This window comes from Pantherophis guttatus, chromosome 1 (assembly GCF_059756535.1).
Source record: "Pantherophis guttatus breed Tessera chromosome 1, ASM5975653v1, whole genome shotgun sequence".
Taxonomy (NCBI): Eukaryota; Metazoa; Chordata; class Lepidosauria; order Squamata; family Colubridae; genus Pantherophis; species Pantherophis guttatus.
In genome coordinates, this window is record NC_142063.1 from 288296903 (window position 1) to 288313259 (window position 16357).

At 36.2% G+C, this 16357-nt stretch overlaps 1 protein-coding gene across 3 annotated transcripts in view; it reads left to right on the top strand.

Moving 5' to 3' along the window:
- GLP1R (glucagon like peptide 1 receptor) overlaps window positions 1-16357 on the top strand; it is a 109474-nt gene that overhangs the window by 42770 nt on the left and 50347 nt on the right. For all 3 annotated transcript variants that reach the window (XM_034428022.3, XM_034428024.3, XM_034428023.2), the window contains 2 exons: window positions 6694-6790; window positions 9152-9262. In XM_034428022.3, the coding sequence (XP_034283913.2) occupies window positions 6694-6790; window positions 9152-9262 (208 nt within the window). The remainder of the gene's footprint in view (window positions 1-6693; window positions 6791-9151; window positions 9263-16357) is intronic.

Genomic DNA, 16357 nt, shown 5'->3' on the forward strand with positions numbered 1-16357 from the left:
TGAATTCTGACTGATAGGGATTGAGATAATCTGTTTTATCCAGAAACCTCTGGAGCTGCCGCACGACCACCTTCTCAACAACCTTCCCCAAAAAGGAAAGATTGGAGACAGGTCAGTAATTATCCAACTGGTGGAGTCTAGCGATAGCTTCTTAAGAAGTGGGTGGGCAAACAGCCTCCTTAAAGTGGGCACTGCCGCCTGCTGTAGGAAGTACTTGCCTATCACCTCCTGGGAAGTTTTCACAAGCCAGGAATGACATGGGTCTAAACAGGTGCTTGCATATATACTCCCTAGGATCCTATCCACTTCCTCGGGAGTAACAGGGTCAAACTATTCCCAGGTAACAGGGCAAGCACCTGCCTCACGGGCTTTCACCGGACCAGCAACCACGCCAGCATCTAACTGGAAACGAAGTTGAGCAATTTTGTCTTCCAGAAAATCCGCAAATTCCTTCAGGTAGACCTCAATCACCTCCTTCCCCAGGAGGAGGAGACTCACCTTAAAGAGGGCCACTGGGCAATTATCTGCAGATGCAATTAGTGTGAAGTATTTATACTTCGCCACACAAATCATCACGAGGTAGCCTTAGTAGCAGCTCTTACCTGTGTTCAATCAAGTTCATCCCCTGTCTTGTGCCAGCGGTGCTCTAAACGTCTCCTCGTGTGTTTCATCCCTCTCAGTTCCTTTGTATACCACAGGACACAGAGAGGTCTATGGGTGAGGAGAGGTCGCATGGGTGCAATCCTATCCAGAGCTTCAGTCACCTTCCTATTCCAAATAGTGACTAAGAGCTTGACTGGACTGCACAATAGATCTGCAGTTAGATTTGCTAAAACTTTATACTCTGCAGTGTAAAATTGAAATGATTTCTTTGAGTGTTGGTTTATATTTTAATTATTTTTAGTTAAAAAGTAAGTTTAGAAATCTAGAATCATACAAATGGAAGGGATTACAGGATTTGATCAACTCTAATCTTTTCTCAGTGTAATACCTTCTACAGCATTTTGCGTATATGTCTCTCTGAGGATTTTGATTGAAAGGCAACATATAGCTTCATGAGGCAATCTATTTTATTGGATGATAGTTCATACCATCAAGAAACTTCTCTTACTAACCTAATTTGAATCTACTTCCTGTAGTTAAATCAGTTGATTCTGGTCCTCCCTTCTGGAACAAGAAAGAACAAGATCTCTTCTTTCTCTATTTGTTAATCTCTCTGCTGTTATTTCAACTGTCTTCTATTAGATTTCTTTCACTATTCTTTATGGTCATGCCTCCCAGTCTTGCACACCATTTTGGTAGCCCTCCTCTAAATTCATTGTAGTTTTAAAAGGACATTGAAAAACTGTTTGGTATTCACACAATATTCCAGGTTGAGTTTGACCAAGCTGAAATATAATGGGATAATTAATTTTTGGGATGAGTACTCAAACTCATGTTAATAGATCTCAAAAGAGCAGCTGCATCACCCTCTTGGCTCATGTTCAACTTGCGATCTACAAGAACATCCAGATCTTTTTTATATCTGCAGTTGCCAAACCAGGTCTGTCCCATCTTTTTATCTTTCTTTATAATTTCATCCTGTACAGTTTGGCCATTGTTCAAACCTATTTAGATTGTTTTTGAATTGTTTCTTCTGGTTCTAAAGCATTAGCCATTCCTTATAATTTTTTATAATTTGCAAATTTTGTAACTATCCCCTCAGCCCTTTCACCCAAGTCATTAACTAAAGTGTTGAAAACTTTGACCCAGGGTATTGCTTGGTGTATCTCACTGCTTTCCAATCTGCCATTTTTAATGATGGAAATTTCTGTGTCTAAACCCATATGTTACATGCCATAATCTTGTAAGATATATTTTTTTAGAAGCCATTTCGTCTGTTCCCTATTTTGTTTATCTTTAATTACCTCTCTTGCATCACTGTGGAACAATTATTTTGAAGCTGGTGTTTGCTTCAGATATTATAATCCCTTAAAACCAATTCCATCTAGTAGTAGCTTAAATATAATGCGAAACTATAGTTATCATTATTCATAAAAGAATCATCCTATAAAATGCTTCAACAGTTATATCCATGCCAGGATAAATGCAACATTATTACATTTTATTTTTTAAAAAATCTAAATATTCCCACAAATTACTGGAGGTAAATCTGCTTGTTCCCAATTTTAATTCCTAAATTGGATCCAGAGTTGCAATTCAGGTTTCAGCAGGAACTATACTGCCAAGGATTAGACTCACAGCAGGGAGCTTTGCATTATAAAGACAAAGAGTAATTATTATTGAAAAACTATACAAATAAAGGCAGTTAATAAATGTGCGTGTTGTGTAACAAGTACATAGGTTGAATTGCCTTTATGATTCTCTGAGAGCATCTTTGTAATTGATCATAATGGCTTATAATAACATTGGCTTGTTTGTTACACAAAAACAGTTCCTTCCTCCCCCCCCCCCCCCGATACCTTTTCCATGTATGTGAAGGCTGAGCAAGGGTGGCTTTTCAGTTGCTTCTTTTTTCAGTTACATGCAGAGAAATACAGAAATGCATAGCAGAAAGCAGTGTTCACATTCACACTTTTTACAATAACCTAACTTCTGTGGAGGGCAGTGGTCTTGGTTTCAGTGCTTAATTAGCCACATTAGTAAACAAAGAGGTAAGTGATGTACATTTCTAATGTACAGTGTATGTAGAACATTTAAAAATATGTTTCTGGAATATAAAAGGAAGCACTATAAAACTCTCAGTGAGTTGAGCAGGGCTAAAATTGTTGAAAGTAGTCCTTCCAAATTAAAGAAGGCACTACAGTCTGCAGTCAGTCATGAAATTTTATACATATTTAAACTAGAATAAATCCTTATAGAGTACAGTAGTAGAATAAATGCAGTTAGGATGAACCTGGGTAGAATTGAATTTTAGAGTAATTGAAAAGATCTAAATGTTAACATTTTTCATAAACAAAGGTGAATGCCATTTATTAAAATATTTACCCTGACTTTCATTCATGTAGATCTTCATGCAGCTAATAATAAATTGTAAGCAAGCGGTAAACATGTAAAAAGTACAAACAGTAGAACAGTTGATTAAATCCAAAAACTGGAGAAGCCCAACTACAGCAGACAGTGAATTTTTGCTCCGTTGTGACATATAAAATACTGTGCTTAAATATGTGATCTGAAAACAGATGGATCAATCTGACATTTTGAGGGAAATAATTTAGAAATCTCTGTTCTAAAGAACTGCTATCCAGTACTGCTTAGCTAACCACAACTACATTCTTGCAACTATTAAGTATATTCAAAATACAAATAGTAACCCTGTGTGCGCTTCAAAAATATTCAGAACAAGTCCTTTGGGCTTGTCTATTAACCATTTTACAATAACCATCTTCAAGGTAACAAAAGATATTGATCTCATTTAGAAAATGCTATTAAGAAAGTGTTCATTCGCATTTCATAAGAAAGAAAATTTCATAAGATTGGCAGATTTTCCCTCTGTTTTGTTATCCCACAGAGAGAGGGAATTACCAGGTATGATGATGATGTTATCCGTCCAGTTGTGTCCGACTCGTGACAATTCTATGGTCCAGGTCTCTCCACATCTTTCAAACTTGCACTAATTATTTGAGCTGCTCTATGCTCTGGCTGGTGTCAGCTTGGATAGTGGCCAACCACCATGTTCTATATTTATACGTGATGTATGACATGTGAATGTAACTTTTTCAATTAAATTGTGGAAACTACCATATTTTTCAGAGTATAAGTACGCTCCAGACTATAAGATGCACCTACCTTTTTTGGGGAAGAAAACAAGAAAAAAAAATCTGCCTCTGCATCTGCCTCCCAGCAATTTGCCTCCTTGCAGCAAACAGTAAACAGCCTGCTTTAGTTTCATTTTCAGCACAGTCTGATTAGCACAAGAAAAAAAAAATCTGCCTCCTAGCAATTAGCAGCAAACAGTGAAGGCCCGTGCAGTAATAGGCAATGGCAATCCGTGCAGCTGAGGGTTGGGAGGCCGATCCAACCGACAATCAACTGCTTGTGCTAATCAGACTGTGCTGAAGCTAAAACAGGCTGTTTGCTGCTTGCTGCAAGGAAGTAAATTGCTGGGAGGCAGAGACCAAAGGGTGGGGGCCAGGTGGGCGGGGCTACATTCGGTGTATAATTTTCACTCTCTTTTAGGAGGGAAAAAGTGTATCTTATATTCTGAAAAATACGGTATATGTTGTATTTTTTATATCTCTCTTCTACTTTTTTTTGCTAGAAATAAAGCATGGATATGCAAAATCACGGCAACCCTCTTCCCCTAAATTCATGCAATCAGGATACAACTACAAGAGCTATTAATCTTCTGCTTGGGGATATAGACTTGTATCAATAACTCTGGTCAGGAGATATATCAGCAGTTTAGTGGTAGATTCTGCATAATTAGGTTTCTACTGATGGTTTTATTACTTTTTTTTAAGCATGCTGCCCAAACTATCCTGAGTACAAGGAAGATAGTTTAGATGGGTCATTAGTTATTTAAAGGATTGTAAAATTTTACAGTTCATTATCATGTTTTATCATGTAGAACTTTGTTTTAGAAGGTATGTGATGAAAAGACGGAAAAATGTAACAAGTTATCATTTGTTATGCTAGTAAAAAAATTGCAATCAGATTAATTTCTATTAAAATGATGTTCCCATTTTCAGATAATATCATAGTTATGTATTCTTTGTGCTGCAAAATACTTAATAAAAATGAGTCAAAACTAATGCTTTCTCACTTTACGAATCGCTATGAAATGGTGTCAGTTTGGAAGCCTTACTCTACGGTTACAACTTGTCTTCTTGATGTAATCTATCTTGTTCAGTCTCAAAACTATAAATCATGGGTTCATTTTTGTTCTGTTGTACACAAAAAATCCATGCAGGATTTCCAGTCAGCAATAATTATCTTTTATCAATTAAGTAAATTTAGTAATCTTAGAAAATGTTATTATCTTTACTCAACCATTCCTCCACTGTGGATGGCACTGAATCTTCCCATAATCTTCCTACAGATAACCATATACAAAAACAAAGTTTCATGACTTTTTTCCCAATGGTTTGTCCATCAACTCCAAAAGAAGAACCTCTGATCTCAGTTATTTATTAATCTTTAAAATCCACTGCATCAGTGTATTACTTTGAATCCAGAATTTTTTACCTTTCTATATAACCACCAAACATAATAAAATGTCCCTTCTTGTCCTTCACATATCCAGTAGAAACGTGAATTGCCTTTATACATTCTAGAGTTTGTCTAGTGATATATACAGTATAGATACATTATTTTATAAAAATCCGCTTTTAAGATTATAAAAAGCCCAAATTTCAGTCCTTTCAACCATGTATTTTCCCTTTGTCCCAACTGTACATTATGACCAAAATACTTTAGCCTATTTTATCATACATTATTTCACTTGTTCTTCTATTTTAAATGTCTATAATACATGTTCATTGTTTGTATGTAATACTATTTCAAACTCTGTCTCACAGTGTTCAAAACCAAGAACTCTTTGTCCACTTTAAATCATTCTAATAATTGTAAATAAGAGAACCATTGATAACTATGCCCCCATTTAACTCTTGGTCCCTGTCCCCCCCATACAAATCTAAAAATGTTCTTCTGCCACTGTTTAAAATGGTACATAAGTTATCAAACAAGTTTTGTCTGAGACGTGTTTTCCTAGACATTTGAGGCAAGAAATTTCTTTTTATCATAAAAATTCTCCCCAGAAATGAAAGCTATAGTTTCTCCCATTTTAACATGTCTTTTTAAACTTCATTCTATGTCTCAACCTACTTATTTTCAAATAACATACAGGTCATGTTTGTCATAATGATAAGAACTAGCACATTCTATAAGGGCCAAATGTTTATGAGATTATTCCACATTTTGTTTGTCCAAATTCAGTATCCAAATTCACTGCTCCAGAAACATTTTTGGTAGGTATGTTCTATCTCTACCCATGGTATCATATGTGTACTAAAGTACATACACATTTATGTCCCCAACCTACATACAGCTAGGATTACCATCAGCTTTCCATATTCTTTTGTCTACAAATAAACAAAGGAAAAGACATCATACATCCTCATATAATTGTTCTACTCATTGTTGAACCATTTGCTAAGCATTCCATTTATTTTCAACACATGTTTTAATTTCACCATACAGAGCTCTCATCACACTCAACAAGTGTGAACTAATCTTTCAGTTAGTGTCTGTATTGTGAGTCACTGTCAAACATATCTAGCATTTTTGTAATTTTGAAAGGATAGTCTGTTCATTAAAGAAGATTGAAGCCCCTGCATATTGGAGTCAGTGTATAATTATAATAAATCATGTCAGATGCCAACAAAACAATGCATGAATGAACAAGTCATGAATAATTAATTTGGAGCTGGCTATCAATAAGCAAACTTAAGAATGATTGTTAGAATCATTCCCTGTTTTACAGTTAGAAAGGTGTAGCATAGCAAAGATTACTATAGCAAAATCTAGCCAAGTTTAATATTTTGTTGAACATTAATTACTAATTGTCTCTGTACTAGTTCATAATTTCCAGTTGTGAATTTGAGGAGATAATCACATGATAAATAGTTGCTTTAATATTATGGTAAAATAATGGACAATCGGATTTAACTGACTCATTTTCTTTCTTTTCAGAAACCGTATTCTTCATTTCCCTCCCTAAAGCAGAATTGGGAAGAATATCGGCTTCAGTGTTTAAAGTATCTGCAAGAAACACCCCCTCTTGTGGCAGGTAGGGCTTCTTAAATTTAATATATGGAAACCACAAATATATCAAAAAATGTTTGGCAAAAAAAAACCAAAAAAAAACCCAGAACACAAAATAAAAGATGAGTGGACATGACCTTATAGATGACCCTCACTCTGTCAAGGACCTTGGAGTACTCATATCTAAAAGTGCCAAAGCCCACTGTAACAACATCACCAAAAAGACATTAAGAGTTGTAAACCTAATCTTGCATAGTTTTTTCTTCGGTAATATCACACTACTAACCACAGCATACAAAACATTTGCTGGACCAATTCTCGAATACAGCTCATCTGTCTGGAACCGCACTACATATTGGACATTAATACAATTGAACGTGTCCAGAAATATTTCGCAAGAAGAGTCCTCCACTCCTCTGCATGCAACAAAATACCTTATGTCACCAGACTTGAAATTCTGTGCTTAGAAAACTTAGAACTACATTGCCTTCGGTATGACCTAGGTATAGCTCATAAAATTATCTGTTACAATGTCCTACCTGTCAGTGACTACTTCAGCTTCAACCACAACAATACATGAGCACACAATAGATACAAACTTAAAGTGAACCGCTCCAAACTCGATTGCAGAAAATATGACTTCAGCAACAGAGTGGTCAGTGCCAGGAAAGCACTACCTGACTCTGTGGTTTTATCCCAAAACCCCCAAAACTTTAACCTTAGACTGTCTACTGTTGACCTCACCCCATTCCTAAGAGGTCTGTAAGGGGCGTGCATAAGAGCACCAGCATGCCTACCATCCCTGTCCTAATGTTTCCTCTTTTTGTATCTATTTTACGTCTCCAATCCATGTTTATACTTATTACTTAATACGTTCTTGATAAATAAAGTAAAATAAAATAAATATCAATCAACTTTGGGGAGCTACAGAATATTGTCTAAAAATGTTGCCAAAGACTCCAAAAGCAGAGTTTTAATACGGTTCAAACTTCTAAAAAAGCAGAGTCTTAATAAGGTTCAAACCTCTAATAATGTTCAAACTTCAAACAAGGATCAATTTGTACACTCACAACTACCATTGAACATCTTTAAAATATTTTGTTGTATCGCAAAATATTGGGGTTTTTAGCTATAAAAGGTATTTTAGCTATAAAAGCATTAGAAACAACAGCCTAGTTTATGTTTAGGAAAGCCTTCATCACTATAACATTTGGTTGTATGTCTGAATTTAATCAAATCACAATTTTTTAGATCTGATTCTGAACCATTTTTTTTTCATTGCTCCCTCTCAGAGTTGCACTGCCAGTAACAGCCATGGAGAATTACCCCTATTTGTAATAATAATAGCCAGATGGAATTAATTTCACTTTATCATTTTGAGCAGCTAATACTGTAACTGTCATGGTTTAATAAATCCTATTGTAGGATGGTCTTTTGAGTGGGAATTTGTGCAGTGTATCAATGCATATCATTTACAACTAAAAACAACATGACAAAAGATCTCTGTCTAGGACAAACACATGAAGTCTCTGAATACTTTGATAGACCAGTAAGACAATGCCAGGTGTTGTAAGCAAGACAAAGTGGAAGATATCTAGGTGGTCACAATGAAAGCAGTTGCTTTCTTGACCATACCCATGGTCTTATTTATTTAAGTCATTATCATGTGGTTTCTGTTTGTCAGCTGAAACCAGAAGAATTTGTGACTTACTGAATTTCCTGAAAATTTTATGTATATACAATATGCATACACGGACACTGGCCACTTTTCAGTCCTTGATATAGAGACTTTTATTAGTGCAATATTCTTTATTAAATGATCGACAGTGTCTGATTTTAATTAAGAATACCTAAATCTAATAGTGTAATTTTCACTTTGTCAGTAAAATAGTCAACCTAGGACCAATATTTGGTTCCGTTCTTAAGATTCACTCTGAACATATAAATATATACATAGTTTGAAGTTTTTTGTCAGCTGTGCTGTAAAGAATATTGCAACAATTTGTGCAGTATATACTTCCTATTTACAATTAAGTAATTTATGATTGATAATAGGTCTATAAATGTTGAGAACAAAATCTCTGAGAAAGGTTTAGTTCAACAAGGGGAAAAAAGTGCACCATTGCCATTATCTGCAATTCTAGACTGGCTTTTTAAAAATCTAATTGAGGATTTGAGCTGTTGAATGTTGAGGTTTAATTGTAAGATTAAATCTTAAATGTTTCTTTCTAAAATTCAATTTGCTGCTTTAAAATTGTATTTAATGATAAAAAAAGCAGGCTGGAAATATCTTTTCTAAAGTCAAATAATTAAAGTAATATATATAATACAATGTTATTTGTTGTTGTTTTCCTCTGCTGACTTCTAAATTATTCTGTATTCATAGAAGGCAAATTTTGCAACAGGACATTTGACAACTATGTCTGCTGGCCTGATGGTATTCCTGGCACCTATGTGAATATGAGCTGCCCTTGGTATTTACCATCAAGTAGCTCAGGTAAGTTACTTGCATACCAATCCTGGAAAAAAGTCAAAATGTTCTTTCGTCTCACTACGATGCTAAACTTGTTAAAAGCTTAATGCCCATCAGGCAATGATCTACAGCCTATTGCTCTTCAACCACAGTATAGCTAATCCTTGATTTATGATGACAATTGGGACCAAAACCTCTGACAAAGAATGCAGTCATTAAGTGAGCCATCATGTGATCATGTCTGATTTTTCAACTTTTTTTTGTCTCCATTGAATTTGATTATTGGAAACCTGCTAGGAAGTTGCAAATGGTGATTGTGTCACCCTGTGATATTGCAACCATTGTAAATTTAAGGCAGTTGTCAAGTGCTTAGATCATAAACATGTAACAATAGGGACTCTGCAACAGTCATAAATCATAAATTACATTTTTCAGCCCATTGTAACTTTGAATAGTCACTCAATGAATAGTCTTAAGTATATATATATATGGCTCCCTGAATGATCAGGAATGCTGGCCAGGGATATTATTAGTTATCATCCTCAGACATCTAGGGAATTATCATTTTAGCAAATTTTCCAGAATGAGGAAAGTGTTATGATGCAATGGGCTAGACTTTAGCTGACCTATGTACTAAAAGATAGGATTAGATATTCTGTGGCATTCTAAAATTTGCTGATCTACAATGCCAAGCAATCTTAGCCAGCATGATCAGTGGTGAAGAATGCCAAAATTAGTGGCTCAGCAGATTCTGGAAACCCAGAAATTGATAGTCCCTGCTTTAAAATATTATTGTTTCATACAAATAGTATTCCTAACAAGTAATATGCGGAAAGATGAGTCCTAGACTGGAACAGCTGTTAATGAAAATTGACCTCAAATTGTTGCAAATTGCTTGGCAGCTTTTAGGAATTTAAGCAGGCTAATTTTATTCATTCTGTTTCAAAGATACAAATGGAAAGAATAGCCTTCTAAGAATATTTAGATGTAAACTTTTATTTTAAAAATATGTCTCTAGAATTTAAGAATGTAAGTAACGGATTAGGAAATCTCTTAACACTCTGCGTGAAGAATTAGAGGCCTTCCTTCAAGTAGTCTATTTATTTACTATCCTTAGGATTTATGATACCAATTTTGGCTGCTCAGTACCAACAACCTTTAGTGTGGGAAAAAGAACCAAGATTTACCATACTCCTGCATTGTTAATAAATTATCACAATTGGCTGCATCTTTAATGTATTTTTGAAAATAAGTAAAAGCTGTGTTATCTGGGGATAGGATTAGTGTTTGGATTTCTGGTGAGTTGATCATTAAAAGATTGCAAGTCCCTTTAGAAGTAAATTAAGGCTTACAAGCTGCCTTTTCCCAACTGTTCTTGAATTTCCTATTTCTTCATGGCCAAAATGGAATGTTCAGTTTTTTTAATTATGAAAAGCTGTTTGAGCCCATACTACCCAACTCCACTAAATTTGTGGCCTTCCTTTCCCTTCCTTCCCTGTTTGTATTGCAATATGTCTTAATCTATGGAACCACTGATTGGTTCAAAATTGAGAAAGGAGTTTGGCAGGGCTTTATATTGTCGCCCTGCTTATTTAACTTATATGCAGAGCACATCATGAGAAAGGCAGGGCTAGATGAATCACAAGTTGGAATTAAGATTGCCAGGAGAAATATCAACAACCTCAGATATGCAGATGATACCACTCTAATAGCAGAAATTGAAGAGGAATTAAAGAGCGTCTTGATGCGGGTAAAGGAGGAGAGTGCAAAAGTTGGCGTGAAACTCAACATTAAGAAAACTAAGATTGTTCTGTCCCCTCCCACGAGTGGCCTTGCAGAGGCTTAAATAGCCCGGCAGTAACAAACGCAGACTAGATAGACTGAAGTTGGCCCTTTAATAAATAGTTCTCTTCCAAAGCGTTTATCAGCCCAATAGTTACGGGGCAAAGTTCCAAAGGTCTTGGCAGACGGCCAGCAAGCTACTGCAGGAATGCAGACTCTTGTCAAAAAACTCCAGACTAACAGTTGTAAATCCACTACATCCAAAACGCCAACAAATTGTTCACCACGCCTTTCCAACCCAGTCACACCCCTTTTATACTTTGTAGGGTGTGGCCCTACATCTCCCGACCATACCTCTTGGGACGTGGCAATAGCTGTTCTCTACGACGTCTCCTATGTCTCTCTCTTGCATCCAATAAGGGCTCCCCCTCCTTGTTACCGGCCTCTGATTCCTTCTCACTTTGGCTGGGGTCCAGAGGCACGTCATCAACTGTCAGTTCTTGCTGACTCACTAGTGAAGACGGCCCCTCCGGCACATAGCTCGTGACAGCTTCCTTCTCCTCCATATCATCCTCTGACTCAGCATGCGAAGATAAATCAGCCTCTGGGGCCGGGGTCGCAACAAAGATCATGTCATCCGGCCCGATCAATTCCTGGCAAATAAATGGGGAAGAAATGGAGGTAGTGACAGATTTTATTTTCCTGGGCTCCAAGATCACCACAGATGGAGACTACAGTCAAGAAATTAAAAGACATTTGCTCCTGGGGAGGAAAGTTATGGCAAACCTAGACAGCATACTAAAAAGCAGAGATATCACCCTGCCAACAAAAGTGTGTATAGTCAAGGCTATGGTTTTCCCAGTTGCAATGTATGGCTGTGAAATTTGGACCATAAGGAAGGCTGAGCGCCAAAGAATTGAGGCCTTTGAACTATGGTGCTGGAGAAGACTCCCGCGAATCCCTTGGATTGCAAGGCGAGCAAACCAGTCAGTCCTAGAGGAGATCAACCCTGACTGCTCTTTAGAAGGCCAGATCCTGAAGATGAAACTCAAATACTTTGGCCACCTAATGAGAAGGAAGGACTCACTGGAGAAGAGCCTAATGCTGGGAATGATTGAGGGCAAAAGAAGAAGGGGACAACAGAGAATGAGGTGGCTGGATGGAGTCACTGAAGCAGTTGGCGTGAGCTTAAATGGATTCCGGGGGACAGTAGAGGACAGGAAGGCCTGGAGGAACGTTGTCCATGGGGTCACAATGAATTGGACACAACTTCGCAACTAATAACAACAAATGTATTAATCTGCATTTTCTTGGTTCTATATAAAACCTTTCAATCTCAGACCTACATAGTTTAGTTTTCTTCTCTTTTCTCATCGTATCACAATACACGAAGACGAGCAATAGTGAGAACTTTGTAGCAAAGTAATATAGTGGATCAAATCATTTGTTCAAGGTAACAATAAAATACAAATGTGTGCAATGTCAGTTGTTCTCATGTTAGAAACATTTCTTGGATTGACTTGCACAGACCTGTAGTTTAGCAAAATTAGCTAGCTAGTAGCTTTTGTCATTTTTTAAAGGCATATAATATTTACTGCCTGGAGGCAAGAGATAGTTCTGTATTCCTTCAATCTTAATAAGATAACTTTCCTTCTTAGTTCAGAATTACAAATGAAAGAAAGCTAAAATCTCTTAATTTAATCTAATAATACTTTCTTAGTAGTTTCTCCAAAACATATTTTGCTTCCATGAAAGTAATTATAGCTGCACTAATGGGGAGAAGGGATGCTTTATGTTTGAGGCCTCAAATTGCATTAGTACAAAATTTCAGTATTATCTGTTGTTAGTTGTCTATTTTGACTATGAAAAACACAAGGGACTTGGGTACTATTTTGTCTTTCACCTAGCTTCATATGCCCAGATTTTTCCTTTTATGCATTTATATTTTGCAGTAGGACCCAAGGCAAATCACAGTGATGCCAAAATGACATTTGGTGATACCATCACTCAACATTTATAAGAGATCAGAATCAGATAAAATTAGAGGTAAAATGAAGATAATGATAGGTACCATTATGTATAATAGGAGTACAAGAAGACTGCTAATGGTCTATCTCTTTTTAAAAACCATAAAAGAGTTTTTAAAACTTGGAAAAGAGCTGTGTTAAAAAAGATGGCTCATATAATTCACAATGTAGTTTCATTTTTGTTCATTTTTATAATTTAAATTCAGCTGCCAGTAACTCTCTGTAAACTACAAAAAAGTTTGGAGCTGCAAGGATAATCCATTTTACCTTTTGTATCTCCTTCAAGGTCCTGTATGTTAATTGTTTAATGGCACTAAATCCTGTAAAACTGAAATCTTCCAAAGATGCAAATTCCCAACAAGACTTACAGTATAAGAACTACAACCATACTTACTGTTTATGGCTTTTCAGAATAGAGGAAACCTGGTTTAGTATAACATACCCATGGAGTCCTTTGATGTGTATAGCTCAAGCAGGATCTTTAAGACGAGGACCAGCAATGCACTGCTTCAAACTATACTTACGTTAAGAAAATGCACCGAGGGGCTGAACTGTGCTAAGACATGTTGTGTGAATCATATACTTCGATAAAGTTTGGGTGATACATATTTTTCATTTATGTTTTTAAAATCAAACACACAATTTATATTTTACTCTGGATTATGAGTAAAAAGAACTCGGCACCACTCATAGATGTTGTGAGAAGGTTATCAAGTTGGATGGATGGATGGATGGATGGGTGGATGGATGGATGGATGGATACATATATACATAATAACTGATCTGTACCAAAGGTGGATTTCAGCAGGTTCTCACCAGTTCTGGAGAACCAGTAGCAGAAATTTTGAGTAGTTTGGAGAACTGGTAGTAAAAATTCTGACTGGCCCCGCCCCCATCTATTCTCTGCCTCCCAAGTCCCAGCTGATTGGGACGAAATGGAAATTTTACAGTATCCTTCCCCTGCCATGCCCATCAAGCCACTCCCACCAAGCCATGCCACACCCACCAAGCCACACCCACAGAACTGGTAGTAAAAAATTTTGAAACCCACCACTGATCTGTACATATTCAGCTCAAGAGGCTTTCACTAAACAAATGTTCTTCTAAGTCCCACTACTTATAGAAAAAAAAATGAAATGAAGGGAATCTTTAGATGTATCTAGTAAACATTTGCTGTGTGCTTATAGGAGGGGTATCAGTTGGAACACAAGTAGAGGATCATGCCGAGTAAAGAGTAAAGCTTATTTGAATTCTTATTTCACAGTAGAAGACAACTATTTTGGGAGGTCTTTTAACATCCACTTGTCAACACTCCTGTGCTGTACTGTGTACTGGATAAAGCAATCTTTCAGACTATCTAGTCCCAAGGGATGTAGAACTTTTCAGGTCAGAAGCAGTTACATCAGAGTAGTTTAGATAGCCAGTGAAGCTGTGGTAAGGTCAATGATTTGGTTAAAACATTCTTAGCCAGTTGACATTTCTGAATACTTTTCAAAGCCAACCCTTGGAAATTTGTTACTGCAGTCATTCTGGGATGTTACAAAGGCATCGTTGCTTCATAAATTCTGGATATAAAACAGAAAAAAATCTTTTATGTGAGATGTTAATTCACTGAGGCAAGAAATTCATACATATTTGCATGCTGCATAATATAGAATCATTCACATGGACACAAGACATAGGTACGATTAGCACTATTTGTAGCATAAGTGCAGTCATGGCTATAAGTGTAGCCATTTCTAAATTTTACAAATAATTTTGATCGTATCAGAATAGTGACATGGAATTATTTTGTGGAAAAATGTTAACTAAAAATCCACAGGAGAGATAAAAATGTTACCAAACGATTTTCTGAAAATTGTTATTTCTAAAGTTTGGTTGGACCAATGTATCCTTTTATATATAAACTGGTGAGTTTTGCTTGTAATTATAGAAGCATATTTTCATATTTAGAAAATATATGCTGGCAAGAACACATTACGAACATGACTCGTGTTTATCTCCATAAAAAACAGGCATAAAATAATGCAATGTCTTGTTCAATTATTTATTTCCTTCCTTCCTTCCTTCCTTCCTTCCTTCCTTCCTTCCTTCCTTCCTTCCTTCCTTCCTTCCTTCCTTCCTTCCTTTGAAAATCTGTCTACTAACTGAAAAGAGTCCTGCTATATCCAAGTTCTGTGAGGGAAAGATTATTTTCACAGACAGGTTTCAACTAAATCCCTTCAGTTATGGATGTTAAATTGTTTTTTTCTCTCATCACATCTAAACTTTGACTTCTGTTTCTTCATGCTCTTGGCTGAATTCTGTAATTCTAAGAAATAGTGTAGTATTTAGACTGTTGAAAGCAGCTGTAACATAATTGCTTCCTAAGACTTGGCTATACATATTGTAGGATGTGATGTGCCCTGAATGATAACTGGAAATGTGTAGATTGTGTTGCCCCTGTTGTCTGGAGTTGAAAATGGTGGGTCTGTTTCTTACCTAGTGGTATCATATAATCCAGAAAATTAATATATTGCACGTTAATTGGAAAATTGATATACAGATAGATTTGGTTGATGATCCTACTGGAATTACGGAACGGTCTTCTTTTTAAGCCACAATTCCTGCAAAGACTATATGTTATTTGAAAGCAGTAGAAAATAGGGACTTTGTTTTAAATCATAAATATGTCTTATTCTGAAAATAATGCAGAATCGACAGAATCCTCATCAAAATCAACAATCTGAAGGTAGAGAGATCATTTCATAGAGAAGCATCAGGTGTTGGGAATATTGCAGCTAAAACATTTCTAAAATCCCACATTTTTCTGTCCCTTTCCAAAAGAATTTCTACAATATGTTGATCATCATCATCATTATGATCTCAAATCTTAAATATGCCAGTACAACATGGAATTTTTCACAGGTAGAATATAGCTTGCCAAGCATATATATAATGAAGTGCAAAGTGTTCTGTATCTGCCACGTATTTTTGTAGTCTCAGTCTGTTTTTTTCCCCCCCCAGTTTGCCATGTTCATATGTCTGGGGTTATTCATGTGATTTCTCAGAAAATTTGAGCTATGTTAAAAAAAAATGTACTGTATAATAGTACAGTAGTTAAATCAGGGTGGCTCAGCATTGATTTGGAATTAGAACGTTTTGAGCTGAATTTCCAGTTTATGTAGATATCTCCATGTAAATGTCCTATATCTGAAATAGAATCAACGGAAATCTACCACACTGTTAGAATTAAAATGAACATCATATGGCAATGAGTGCGGATACTACTTTATAAATGAGGAATAATTGTCCAGGGATTTGACAGTCC